The 14,894-nt window shown below is 38.9% G+C and overlaps 1 protein-coding gene across 1 annotated transcript in view; it reads right to left on the bottom strand.

Moving 5' to 3' along the window:
• Positions 1-14,894, bottom strand: part of DOCK4 (dedicator of cytokinesis 4) — a 433,780-nt gene that overhangs the window by 20,139 nt on the left and 398,747 nt on the right. Inside the window, exons 39-41 of the mRNA XM_063098749.1 lie at positions 12,462-12,603; positions 10,926-11,092; positions 7,897-7,983 (exon numbers count right to left, since the gene is read on the bottom strand). Of these exons, the coding sequence (XP_062954819.1) occupies positions 7,897-7,983; positions 10,926-11,092; positions 12,462-12,603 (396 nt within the window). The remainder of the gene's footprint in view (positions 1-7,896; positions 7,984-10,925; positions 11,093-12,461; positions 12,604-14,894) is intronic.

The raw sequence follows: 14,894 nt of genomic DNA, 5'->3' as shown, positions 1-14,894 counted from the left end.
CAAAATCTAAACCATAAAGGAAAAGTCTGAGAGCTCTGATTAACTGAAAGTTAAAAAGTAAGCAAAACATCTTAAGAAACATAACTTATAATGGTGGTTGCTAGGGGCAGGAGGGGAAAAAAGGGAGTTGTTTGATGGATATAGAATTTCAGTTTTGCAAGGTGAAAAATTTCTATAGATCTGTCACACAACAATGTACATATAGTTAACACTACTCTAAAATACACTTAAAATTATTACAATAGTAGGTTTTATGTTATGTGTTTTTGACCATAATAAAATAAAAAAGAAATCCATCTTCATCTTTATAAATTCAAATGCCAGTAATAGAAAAATTTTTCTAAAAAGTAAACAAAATTAAATACAATAAACACAGGCAAAAGACAAATAACTTGGGAGAATATTTCCAACATGTATTCCAGACAAAGTATTATTATTTCTTAAATACTGAAGAAAACTGGACAAAGGGTATGATCGGTGGATTCGCAAAATAAACAGAAAGAGTAAATATGTGAAAACATATCCATCTTCACTAGCATTCAATAAATGCTAAAACAAAACATTCAACCCTAGCATAATCATTTCTGGTTTATTATTTGGAAAGATTAAAATAATATACAACACCCAGTGTTGGACAGAATTCTGGGAAATGGGTACTCCCAAGAACAGTTATCCCACCCATACAGGGCATAAATTGATACATCCCATTGCTGATTCAATGAATCAAAGGTTAAATTGTTGGTACCCTCTGATAGATTAATTCAATTCTAGGGAAATAATTCTAAGTAGAGGGTCAAAGAAGCATGCAAAGATATGTGTATAAATAATATTCATCAACGAATTACGTTCCTCTAGCTCCTAGACTGTGATTTTTAAATGCTGTTTCCACTAAAAAAAAATTGGAAGTCATTGGAGAAATGGTGGATTTCATGTCTGGGGCAGGAGATGTACAAGTGAGCCTGGATCACCTTGTCATACCAGAAAGCAAGGAAAGTATATGGGAGGAAGACAGTAAAGTAGCTGGCCTGTGAGCCATTCATTCTCTTTATTGGGGAATGTCCTTGGTGGACAGAAAAGAAAACAGGTGACTGGATCTTATCTCCTTATCAATCGAATTTTCAATAAAGAGGCTAAAAATAATTGCTAGGAGGAAGAGATGTTATCTGTGGAATGCCCTTAGAAATTTCTCAGCCCAAGGATTTCTTAAAGTAAATAAGCCCAGGATCCATAAGTCATGAATAGAGAATGCCCCCGAGAAGCTTTACGACTAACTCTGTGAAGTATAAAATGGAATGGTACATAATTTACACTTCATAACTTAAACGTGTCCCCTGTGTGAGGAACCCCATGAAACTCAGAGACTCCATCTATGATGGTTAATTCCAGGCGTTAACTTGATTAGATTAAGGAATACCTAGAAACCAGGTAAAGCTATCTGTTTGAGTGTGTTCACGATGGTGTTTCCAGAAGAGATCAGCATATGGGCCTGAGTGGACTATGTGGGAAAGATCCGCCCCCAATATGGGCAGGAACCATCCAATCCTTTGGGGGCCTGGAGGGAAGAAAAATGGATGGAAAGGCAAATCACTCTGTCTCTATCCACTGGAGCTGGGATACACTCTGCTCTCCGGTCTGTGGACATCAGAACCTGAGACTCTTCATCTTTTGGGTTCCAGGCCTTACACCAATGGCACCACTGGCTTCTCTGGTTATGAGACTTTCAGACTTTGACTGAGCCACACTACTGGCATTCAGTTTACAGACAGCCTATTGTGGGACTGACTCCTCAACTTTCACAATTCTGTGAGCCAATTCCTCTAATAAATCCCCTCTCATATATTTATATACATATCCTGTTGGTTCTCGCTGGAGAACCTTGACTGATACACCATCTGTTATTCAAAAATATTATTATTTCTGTGGGGAAGAAGAACGTGAAAGACAAGGTTTGATATCTTAGAAGACTCTCTGCTTCACCTGAACATCGTGATTGCCTTGAAACTTTTAGTAAAGCTTAATGCTGGGAAAGATCACTGATTCCTCTGTCTGATTTGATAATCCCATCCTGTGTGTTAGGTCAGTAACAAAGACTCTTTGGATACCGCCAAAAAGAATCAGGAGAAAATTTGAAGAGGCTCCCAGTGGGCAAAGATGGAACAAATTGAAATTTAATAAGAATCATTACTGCTATGGATTAAAAGAAAACAAATCTATGTTACTAAATTGCAAATAAACAACCTAACACTGTACCTCAAAGAACTAGAAAAATAAGAACAGTCCAATCCTAAATTTGTTGATGGAAATAAATGAAATCAGAGCAGAACTAAATGAAACAGAGACCCAAAAAATGATAAAAAAGATCAATGAAAAAAAAAAAAAACTGTTTTTTTTTGAGAAGATAAACAGAGACAGAGAAAGACAGAGAGAGAGAGACAGAGAGAGAGAGAGAGAGAGAGAGAGAGAGAGAGAGAGAGAGAGAGAGAAAGGAAGACCCAAATAACAAAAATGAGAAATGAAAAAGGAAACATTAAAACCAATTCCACAGAAGAACTGTTAGAGACTATTATAAGGAACTATATGCCAACACATTTGAAAACATGGGGGAAATGAATAAATATCTGGACCCATACAAACTATCAAAACTGAACCAAGAAGGCACACAAAACCTGAACAGACTAATAATAAGCAAAAAGACTGAAGCAGTAATCAGCAATTTCCCTAGAAAGAAAAGCTCAGGACTAGATAGCTTTACTGCTGAATTCTACCAAACCTTTAAAGAAGAATTAATTCTAATTCTCTTCAAATTATTCCAAAAAAATTGAAACACAGGTCACTCTTCCAAATTCATTCTATGATATCACCCTGATATCAAAAGCAGACAAAGATACAAAAAAAAAAAAAAAAAACCAAACAAAAAACCCCCCCCAAAAACCCCCCAAAAAACCCACAGGTCAATGTCTCTGACAAACATAGATGCAAAAATCCTCAACAAAATATTAGCACAGTACAACAACCATCAAAAAAATTATACACCATGAGCAAGTGGATTCATCTCAGGGATGCAAGAATGACTTAACATATGCAAGTCAATAAATGTGATACACCACATAAACAAAATCAAGGACAAAAACCATCTGATTATCTCAATAGATGCAGGAAAAGCATTTGATAAAATTCAACATTGCTTCATAATAAAGAGTTTCAACAAATCAGGTACAGAAGGAAAATATCTCAACACAATAAAAGCCATATATGACAAACCCACTGCCAATATCTTCCTGGATAACAGGAACAAGTCACTCTCACCACTCTTATTAACACAGTATTGGAAGTACTAGCCAGAACAATCAGGCAAGAGAAAGAAATAAAGTGCATCCAGATTAGAAAAGAAGTCAAACTGTCCCTGTTTGCAGATGACATGATCCTATACATAGAAAAACCTAAAGACTCTACCGAAAAACTCTTAGAGCTGATAAACAATTTCAGTAAAGCTGCAGGATACAAAACCAACATGCAAAAATCAGTAGCATTTTTATACTCCAACAATGAACGAGCAGAATAAGAAATAAAGAAAGCAAACTCATTTACAATAGTCACAAAAAACATAAAATACCTAGGAATCAAATTAACAAAGGAGGTGAAAGATCTCTAGAACAAGAACTACAAATCACAGCTGGAAGAAATTAAAGACACAAAAAGGTGGGAAGACATACCAAGCTCTTAGATTGGAAGAATTAACATGGTGAAAATGTCCATACTACCCAAAGCGATCTACACATTCTATGCAATCCGTATCAAAACACCAATGACGTCTTCACAGAAATAGGAAAAACAATCCTAACATTCATATAGAATAACAAAAGACCCCAAATAGCCACAGTAATCCTGAGCAAAAAATAAATAAATCCAGAAGCTACCTGACTTCTAATTATACTACAAAGCTATAGTAACCAAAACAGCATGGTACTGGCATAAAAACAGACAGCTGACAAGTGGAACAGAATAGAGAACCCAAAAACCAACCCACAGACTTACAGCCAACTGATCTTTGACACAGGCACCAAGAACACACATTGGGGAAGAGACTGCTTCTTCAATAAATGGTGTTGGGAAAACTGGACATCCATATGCAGAAGATTGAAACTAGACCCATACCTCTCGCCATATACCAAAATCATCTCAAATGGATTAAAGACTTAATTATAAAACCTGAAACTATAACCCCCTAAAAGAAAACATAAAGGAAACACTTCAGGAAGTAGGACTGGTCAAAGACTTTGTGAATATGATCCCAAAAGCAAAGGCAACAAAAGGAAAAATAAACAAATGCAATTATATCAAACTACAAAGCTTCTGCACAGCAAAAGAAACAATTAACAGAGTGAAAAGACAACCTAAAGAATGAGAGAAAATATTTGTAAACTATGTATCAAACAATGTTTTAATATCCAGAATATATAGGCAACTGAAACAACAGTAAAAAACCATGTAAACCTGATTAAAAAATGGGCAAAGAAGCTAAATAGGGATTTTTCAAAGGAAGAGATACAAATGGCCAAAAGACACATGAAGAAATGATCAATATCACTCAGCACCAGGGAAATGCAAATCCAAGTCACACTGAGATAGCATCTCCCCCCAGTTAGAATGGCTATTATAAAAAAGACTGAGAATACCAAATGCTGGCGAGGACGCAGAGAAAGGGGAACTCTCCTGCACTATTGGTGGGACTGTAAACTAGTGCAGCCATTATAGAAAACAGTATGGAGGTTCCTCAAACAACTACAGATAGAACTGCCATATGACCCAGCAATCCCACTGCTAGGTGTATACCCAAAGAAATGGAAATCATCTGAAGGGACACCTGAACTCCCATGTTCATTACAGCTCTATTTCAGTAGCCATGAGTTGGAACCAACCAAAATGTCCATCAACTGATGACTGGATAAGGAAAATGTGGTGTATTTACATGATGGAATACTACTCTGCCATAAAAAAGAATGAAATTGTTCCATTTGCAGCAAAATGGATAAAGTTAGAAGAAATTATGTTAAGTGAGATAAGCCAGGCACAAAAAGAGAAATACTGCATTTCCTCACTCATGAGTGGGAGCTAAAATAAAATAAAATAAAGATACAATAGTCACAATAATTTGTTTAACTTTCAAAAGGATAGAATGGAACTGAGACCACCAGAGGAAGGAAATGGTGGGGTAAAAGTGAGAAATTGGTAAAGGGCCACAAAAAATGATTACATTGTGTAACGATAAATATAGTAACTATCCCTATCTTAATTTGAGAATCACATACCGCACACAGGTATTTATATTCAATTCTGTACCCCACAGATATATACAACTCATTATGTTTCAATAAAAAAATTTAAAAAGAAATAAATAGGACATTGGCTGCTGTGTACAGAAGGGACTGCAGGAGAAGGGAAGCAGACCTCTTAATAGGCTACTGCAGTAATGAGGCACTAGATGGCGCTATTGGGTGGGTGGTTGGATTCTGGGTATATTTTGAAAGTAGAGCCGCACGATTTTCTGATGGATATAATGTGGTATGATAATACTCTCATTATCTTTAGATAATGGATTAAAAAAACATTATGCATAGATTCTAAACTATAAAATGTTTATCTTGTTTAAAATATTAAAAATGAGCATACTTTTTAATCAGAAAAAAGCTTTTTTTTTTTTTTTTAAATCAGAAAAAAGGGTAAGTAAAAAAAAAAATACCAAGGAAACAATAGTTCAAAGACACTGATATCTTAAAAAAATTTAAATAGTTATTTTGGTCCTATTTTTAAGAAAATAAAGGTCCACAATTTCATGTGAAACCTTGGTGCCACATGTTTCAGAATGTAGAACTTTCAGATTTTAGAAGGTAATATAGGGCATATGTGGTATACTATGTATCCCTCAGCAGGATCTGGGGCAGATTCCTTTAATCAAATGCATTAATATTTCTGCAGTGAAACATATAAATATTCACACAAAGTGAAATAAAGTTAACAAATGGCTTTACATTAAAAGAGCTTGGGTATATCAGCAAATGAGTTTTGGAACCAAACATATGCAAATTCTGGTTTCCAGATTTTGGCATGAAGATAAGGGACTTCACATATCTTTACTGCAGGTCTCTGTTCCTGAAGACTTTATACACTAGGAATTACCCCAGTAAACCAATAACTTTAATAGAAAGTGGGAACATTGCAGGCAGCAAGAACAAGAGAAATGCATAAAGGCTGTTGAGAGTGGGCTGTGTTCAAATCAAACTCGGCTGTTTTCTTCTCTCAGTTTGACAGAACATAAGATTTCACATTCTGACAAAGTAGGCAGCTGATGTTTGGAAGGCTGTGTTTAGGAAGGCTCTTTTTATCATTACCAGCATGCTCCTTTTTATTAGTGGCGTGCGTATGTGTGTGTAATGTTTCAAGGGCTGAGACCACTGGTGAGACTTCACAGAATTTAATGCTCTGGCTAGTAAGGAACTGGAAAGGCTCTCTTGAATCATGAGCAGCACAGATGACTAAGACCATTTCTGTGGGTTGTCCCCATGCCACTCAGCAGGAAGCATACTAATAAGACTTTCTGAGCACTGTTTGGCAGCCTCCCCTCTGGCATGGAAGGTACCAGGGTATACCATGCAAGCGACCAGGTTTGGGGGACCCTTGACTATACAAGAATATAACTGCATTCATGTAATCTGCTGAATCGAGTTCATTTTGTTAAGGAGTCATATTAATTTTTTGGCATTGCAAAATAAAAATCCCATTAAATCCTTAGCTTAAGTGAACATAAGCGGAGGGTAGTTTCAATGCTGAGAGATTTGGGGTAGGACAAGCCATTCTTGAAAGACAATTTGGGCAGGAGCTGCTCTTACTTACGCATTGACAGAGTGAGATTGTTACCTAAATAAGGTATGGGCTAAGGTATATTTTCCCAATTGGCACATTTTCTATCAGATGGAGGACTGTGGCGATGCAAGGGCTGGCCTCAGCCATAGTGGAGGGAGAAGGGCTGCTGTGAGACTGCAGGGCTGTGGCTGACAGAAGGTGGCTGAAGGGCAGCACAGACAGCAGGGTGGGGTCACACCCTGGATACAGCTGCCTTCAGCTACTGCTCTCTCTGTTCTTACAACTGGGGACTGGAGCTGGGACATAGTTGACAACCAGAGGGTTCTTGGGTGCTGTGGTTACCAGGTTCTGCAGTGGCACCCACTGACCTCCAGCTGGTGCTCCATCCAGGACTGCTCAGTGGGAACAATATACCACCATCCCTTCTCCTGGGAACTGTAACAGCACGGACTTACCGTGCATCAGGTACGGTGCTGGGCCTTTGCATTAGCCTCATTTTGCCTATAAGGAAAGCAAGGCTAGAAAAGATCAATATAACTGGCTTTGGAATCATAAAACCCTTGGCTCAAGTCTATCCTTTTTCAACATCTTGCTATATGACCTCCAGCAAAGGCTTTTAATCTTTAGTTAAAAATTGTGTAAATAGGGATAAGAATATATACAATACCTCATAACTTTGATATGATGATTAAATAAGATAGAGTAGGTAATCTTAGCACCTGTGTCACCCAGTAAGCATTGAAGACCACATAACTATAGTAATCGGGAGAACTGGAATTCCAGTTCTAACTCAAGGGCCCGAGTAGCTTTTGTCACATGCAGCAATCACTGTGTCCTCCAGCTGGGTGGACTAGGACAATTTCAGTGTTCACCTTCCCAGCCTTGGTAATAGCAGTCAATATCACAAACATTCACTAACTTACTATGAGTGCTTCCAAGGACTCTGAGTCAAAAGCAGAAGCGATTAACATACGGCACGACTCCAGGTGAGCAACCATGATGAGAGAGTACTTGAGAATAAGCTCTGATCCTTACCACTTCACGCTTTTCCACTTCGAACCAGCGGGAAATGCCAGGTAAACTCTGCACCAAGTATAATGATGTTCTCTCCACCCAGAGACTCTACAAAATAGAAAACAAATTAGGTCCCCAAACTGCCCTTCTTTCTAGGTACTGTGCTATGACTAATGTTTGCCATTCAGTGTTATCAGGTTTTACTTATTTCTGTCAGCTTTTTTTAGTCTTCATTCTAAAGATATTGCTGAAGCTTATGTTAATAATTCCATTGTATATTGTCTGAAACTTTTTATATGTAAAATAAATGAGCTCCTACTTCAGACAGCAAGCTTAAACATATGAAAATAGGCCATCATGAATTTATTTTTACCATTCCTCTAAAATTCAAACTTACACTCTCTCCACTCCTCAAGGTCTAGCCATTTTTATCTGGAAGGGGTAATAGTGACAGCCAGTCAACACAAGATTAGAATAACAGAACCCTGGAGGAAGAAAAGGCTTTAGGAATCATGTAGCTTGATCTTTCCTTTTTTTTTTTTTTGGCTGCTGGCTGGTAGGGGATCTGAACCCTTGACCTTGGTGCTGCATCACTGTGCTCTAACCAACTGAGCTAACCAGCCAGCTCTTGAGCTTTCAATTCTAAAGATGAAGGGCTGAACGGTTAGCTCAGTTGATTAGAGTGGTGTTGATAATACCAAGGTCAAGGGTTCAGATCCCCAAACCAGCCAGCACACCCCCCTCCAAAAAAAAGAGAGAGAGAAAAAAAGATGGAAACACCAAGTCTCAAAGAGGCAACATCACTTGCTCAAAACCTACATTCTAATTACCTGTAGAGTCAGTCTTAGCACCACCCACAGGACGTCTGACTTCTCCATTGCTAAATCCACCGTGCCACATTTTCTTGTGCCTGTCTGAACTGCTGTAATCGAGGCAGATCTGTATTTCAGAGCTGAGGCCCCCTCTGGCCAGGATGAGCACCCCCAGGACGTGTGAAACCACAGCTGCCTTTCGTACGAGCTGCTGCTGCTGCTAGGTTTCTCTTCTGTCAACCAGGTTTAGGAATCTATGCCTCATTTTTCTTATTTAAACCAAGTGTATTCTCAAGAGGATAATACACCACAAAATTCCTGGAATAGTGCCATTTATTCAAAAACAACAATAAAAAAGAAAGAATATGTTAGTGCCAGGAAAGATGTGCTGAGATGAATGTGACAGCGTCCCTGTGGTAAGAGCTCGCAGTGTTCTGGTGGTGACAGGGAGGTAAACAGACAAATAAGAGCTCAGAGCGGAGAGAAAGGGATGCTCAAGGTGCTGGGGGAGAGCAGAGGAGGACAGCAGTTCTCAGAGGACGGGACATGTGAGCTGAATTTTGAAGAGCGAGTAGGAGTTTGCCAGGAGGAGAGCGGGGGCAGCAGAGCAGGCAGGAGGAAGCAGCCTGCAGAGTGGGAGCGACTGTGACAGGGCACGAGAGAGGGAGAGAGAAGCTGGTGTCGCTGGAGCTGAGAGGGAGGGGAGGAGTGGGTTGTGGCGGAGATGAGGCTTCTGGAGGGACAGTTCGGGGCCAGACTGTGAGGCCTACAAGTAGAAGAATAAGGAGCCAGATGGATTAGGATTGCTTTTTAGGGGGATCACTGTACCACTCACAAATCTGGAAAGTGGTGGACACGAGGAAATGGGGGACAGTGGAAAAAGCAATGGAGAAGGAATCAAAGATGAGGGTTCTAGTACTGCATCTACTGTAACTACAATATTAGTTCGAGCAAGTCAATTGTCTGACTCTACTAAATCTGTGACTTTTTATTCACTGGAAGCCATTGCAAGGAGAACTGTATTGTAAACCAACTGGATCTTTAATTGATTTTGGAGGGCAAGAAAGAAAAATATGAGTGTAAATATTCAGAAAAGACTAGAAAAATGATCATGGATCTTTTCACTAATATCCCAATGATGTTTTCCAGTGGTCTCCATGTCCTGATATTTAAGCCCTCAAACCTCCTTGCACAAATGACTACTCTTTATTCAACTCCATTATAACTCAGCAAAACTATCAGTTTCCTCATCTGATCTCTCGGCTGTGAATAGTTCCTGGAGTTAGTTCTGAAAGCACTGGCACTTAAGCAGAGCTGACCAAGTGAGTTAACATTGGTCAATCAGTACTGATAGCATTAGAACAATTCCCAGGTTAAGTATAGAATATCTGTGATGAAGAATGCGAAGCCAATTAACCCACAATAATAAGTTCATTTTGCATTCTTTGTTTTGGTATACAATACTGACTAACTGGGGATCTACTGGGTCTCACTATGTCACTATTTTCAAGGAAAAGGCAGATAATTTAGCTGCTGAACAATCTTGCCCCTTTCCCCCAGTGAGACTATGAGAAATCTTATCCTTTTCTGGCTGAGAGAACGCTGGACTAGCAAGGCATATTGGAACTACTGATCACACAGAACTCAACACATGCAGAGTCCAAGATCTGCTTTTCCTCTAGGTCCTCTCAGAAATCCTAATTATACACCATTCTAACAAGAAAATTCAGCAGAAGAGCACAGAACTTACCCTCTGTACCGGCAGTCTACCCGACTGGTCTCTGTTTCTGGATCCTCTTTTCCCCTGTTCATTAAATACTCTTTACTCATTGTACTCTACTGCACTGGAGAATAAATACCCTGAGGTTCCCCCAATTGGTTCAACATGAATGAATGAGAGGGCTGAACTCAATCAACCACGATCCCAAAGACTGTTTTAAGGGCCACTGGCATTAGAATTGCCACAAAAACAAAACAAAACAAAACAAAACAAACAAAAAAACCAAACAGATTTCAGGACCTCCTCCTAGACTGAGTCAGAATTGCTGAGCTGAGGGGCTAGAAATCTGCTTGGCTAGGAAGCACCCCATGTTACTCTGACACACAGCAGAGTGGGAAAACGACTCGACTAAATGATTTCTATAGTTCCTTCTGGTTCTGTCACTTGACACTATTCTGAGTAAATATTTGCTCACAGTCTATCTGAGGAGATAGCATGTAAGAAGAACTACATGGTACCTTGAATTCATTCTCCTTATCTTTAGTGCCTTTGTGAAATGGTCTGTCATAGCGGAATTTCCAAATGTGATTCACTTTATAGAAACTTTTGATGTTGTCTGGAACACCCTCTCTCTGCAGGACCTCCTGGCTCTCTGGAATGGGAGTCACAGCATATATCTGCAAATCTAGGATTAAAGAGTCAAGGAAGAAACCCGACTTGGCAAATTCCATAGAAGTCTGGCTCGAGCTGAGCGGTGGCAGAGAGAAGAGGATGGGTAACAATCTGGAGTTTCCATTTTAGCTGAAGTCATTTAAATTGCCAAGAAGACACCAAGAATTCAGTTCATAGCAAATCACATCTCAAACTACAGGCCTTGAACTAGTTCTAGCAAGGTGATTCTGACAAAGTATTAGTTTGAAATTTCTATGAGCTGTGAATGTATATATCACTAATTTTTTTTTTTTTTTTTTGTGAGAATGGGTGGGAATGGTTTGGATCTTAGGTATTCAGAATTAGAATAATCCTAATCCTCATTCATGAGACATGCTTATCTTTAGTCCATGCACGGCTCTTTAAAATTTACTGTTTGTTTATAATAATGTGTAAATACTCATGCAACTGTGACCAAAGACAGAAACTAGAACACTGACAATGACTTATTTACCTGTGTCCCCAGCCTTCCCACATTTGTGGTATCCACTCTCCTAGATCTTGTATTAATAAGCAGAGAGCTTAGTTGTAGTTGATATTTTAAAAAATTACCCTAAATGAGTATCACAGTTACTTGTGTATTTACCTCCTTCTCTTCTCATTCAAAGAAAGAAGGCAAAATATTTTTCTTTATGTAATTTCTTGCTTCTCTTGCATTTTGGTTTCAGCTTTGAAATGGTATCCATAATTGTCAGTGGGAGTTTCAGGTATTAAGACCAGCAGTTTCAGGAAGAGGCAGAGAAATTCAGAAAGAAGTGCTAGGGTAAATTGCCTTTGTCTCTAATTTCTATGTAATTTCAGTTGACTTGTTCATGTTTCAACAATGGGGGGGGAGTTATCTAGCAATTATTAAAGGCTGTTCAGAACGTCATAGCTAAGAGGCGGCAAAAGATACTGAGGGACCTCTTTCTCTTCCCTTCCTCATTCCAGAAAAAAATACCAGAAGCAAAAGGGGTGAACGAAGTGTCCCAGCAAACATTATGCTGTCATTTCCTTGAACTGAAGGGGGTTCCATGGGATATGTCAGAGGACAATTATTCTAAGGGAAATCACTAAAAAAGAGCTTTAAAAGCAGAGTTGAGATATAGGAGAGTTCTAATTAAAGGGGAAAAAATTCTTCAACAGAATCTTCAAGGGATTTCTTTTCAACTAACATCATGAGAATAAACAGAACAATTAAATTCTGGTCAGAAGGAGCTAAGCCAATATTAAGATGAGAACAAGGGAGAGCAAGAATGTGGCTACTGAAAAGGGACCACTGGCCGAACAACCTTGCATAAAAATGCTCTGCAGCTACTAGCCAGTGTTGTCTAACTGGACGCAGCCCTTCCACGTGTGGATACACTGAGCCTCTGCTTGGAAGATGGTCTCATCAGGCTGGTTGGCATGCTGCATGGCGATGGCGTGGGGGAACTCGTTCAGCATTCTCTGTTGGAAGGCTTCCAGCCTCTCGTAGTCATGCCCTCGACACACAAACTCCTTATTCTGGAGGTGAAACCAAAAAAAGAAGTTAGGACTATATAACTGAGTGCATTAATTACAGAGAAAAGCCTAAGAATAGGCCACCGGCAGTAACTGATCACCTGCCTACATCAATATACTATAACAAAAATAGATACTGAAACAGTCTCAAAATTTTGCCTCCAAATTCAGGCAAAAATCATGAGCTTCACTCTTTATGCTTTGAATAAGACCCTGTAGAATGCCTCACTCTTCCCACTTCACTTGCATGAAGTGCAAAGAGATGTCTGATTCTCAGAGCACCAAGGTACAAAAACAAAGCAACTGCATCTCCTCTAAATATTAATAAGCACATGTGTTAAAGATTATTTTTATCAATTGAATATCAAACTCATGTGGATACATTCACAATTTGGAGGAAAAAAATTAAATAAAATCTCTAAAAATGCATCTTATTGCTTTCTTTCTAAAAGGCCACTGAGATGAGCCTTAACACTTTCACTGATAAGAGCCTCCCCTGGAAAGAAAGACTGAACCAATCTGTATTTGAGCTTTCAGAAGGGCTGGCACAGAAACTTCCCTGCCATAACTGGCTCAGCTCAGCTTCTGATACCAGGAATCCTGTTAACCGGCTGAAGCTAAGAATGAGCATTTTCAGGGCCTTGCTCAATGTTGGACATATGTTTGTTTTTGTTTAGTTTTACAACATATATAAGTACTGTGTGGGTCAGGACTCATTCATTCAGGTAAAAATGGTGAAGGTTATTTCTGACACAGGCTAGAGAGCTGGAAAGATGGGCAGGTTTCCAAAAAGCACCAGTTAGATATGAGAGAAATCTTTCTGACAATTTGATGATAATGAAATTACAATTGTTGAGCACAGTCATTTCTGAAGTACACTGCACTTACCTTACTTCATCCCTACAAGTTCGAGAATCAGTTGCCCACCCACACCCCATTTTATAATTGGGGGGGTCAAGGCTTAAAATCTTTAAGTATTTTGTCCATGTGTCCTAGATTCAAACTGAGGTCTGAGTCCAAGCCCTGAGCTCTGTCTACTCTGAGTGGGGCTCGTAGGAGCTACCAAGACCAAGAAAGGATGTGGGATCTCACACCCTGAAGAATTTTAAGAAAAAGAGAAAACAGTTCGTGGCCTGGGGAAGCTAAGGCTCAAGGTTTGTGGTATTTTTCAGCTCTATGAAGTTCCTATTGTTACATAAAGTGCCCTAGGGAAGAACTCCAGGCCACAGCCAGGGAGCTGGAAACAACCCCTGGGCAGGGGCTCAGGTTTATGGCTGGACAGGGCAGCCTCAGGCACGCAGAGGACATGCAGTGGGGACTGGCCTTAGAGAACTACCTCAATTCCACACCAACCCTTCAATAAATCATGATCCTTCGAAAAATAAATGTTAAAGCAGACTCTACCTAGAAATTAGGACCCAAATTTACATACAATAAACTCAACCTTTTAAAATGTGCGATTCAATGGTTTTCAGTATATTCACAGAGTTGTGCACAATCAGTACACTCTAATTTCAGAACATTTTCATCATCTCGAAAAGAAACCCTGTACCTATATGCAGTCACTTTTTCCCTTCCCCCAGGCTCTGGCAATCACAAAACTGTTTCTATAGACTTGCCTATTTGGGAATTATACAATGTGGGCTTTCGTGACTGGCTTCTTTCACTTGACACAGTATTTTCAAAGTCCATCCATTTTGTAGTATTTACTTTTTATTGCTGAGAAATATTCCATTGTATAGACATACTACATTTTGCTTATCCATTCATAGTAGACATTTTGGCTGATTCTACTTTTTGGCTTTTTTTTTTTTTTTTTTTTTTTTTTTGCTTCCATGAACATTCAGGTCCAGGTTTTTGTGTGGATGTATGTTTCTAATTTTCTTTGGAATATAACTAGGAGTGGAACTACTGGAACATATTCGTTAGCTCTTTAGAGAACCCGTTTTCCATGAGAGGAAAAAAGCTACTTAGGTCATATAATTGTATAAATGTACTAATTTATTAGAGTTTTAATAATTATCTTGATATTGATCAAACAATGAAAGGAAGTTTTTAATGTTAATATTTGTTTATTTTTAAATCTTAGAACAGACTAGAATCTGATTTCCTAAAAACAGGTCAGGTTGCATGATTCCAAAGAGTGCAGTGCCCTTCAGAAACCAACAGAGGGGGACCCCTCTCTTTCCTTTTGAAGGAAAGTCCACTTACTGTCTATCCAGAAAGCTGCTTTTAAAAGACTGATGATATAGAAACTGATTTATTCTAATTGACTTTTTAACAAAATTTATTCT

The sequence above is a fragment of the Cynocephalus volans genome, chromosome 6, assembly GCF_027409185.1.
Source record: "Cynocephalus volans isolate mCynVol1 chromosome 6, mCynVol1.pri, whole genome shotgun sequence".
NCBI lineage: Eukaryota > Metazoa > Chordata > Mammalia > Dermoptera > Cynocephalidae > Cynocephalus > Cynocephalus volans.
This window is presented reverse-complemented; position numbering and strand designations above follow the sequence as displayed.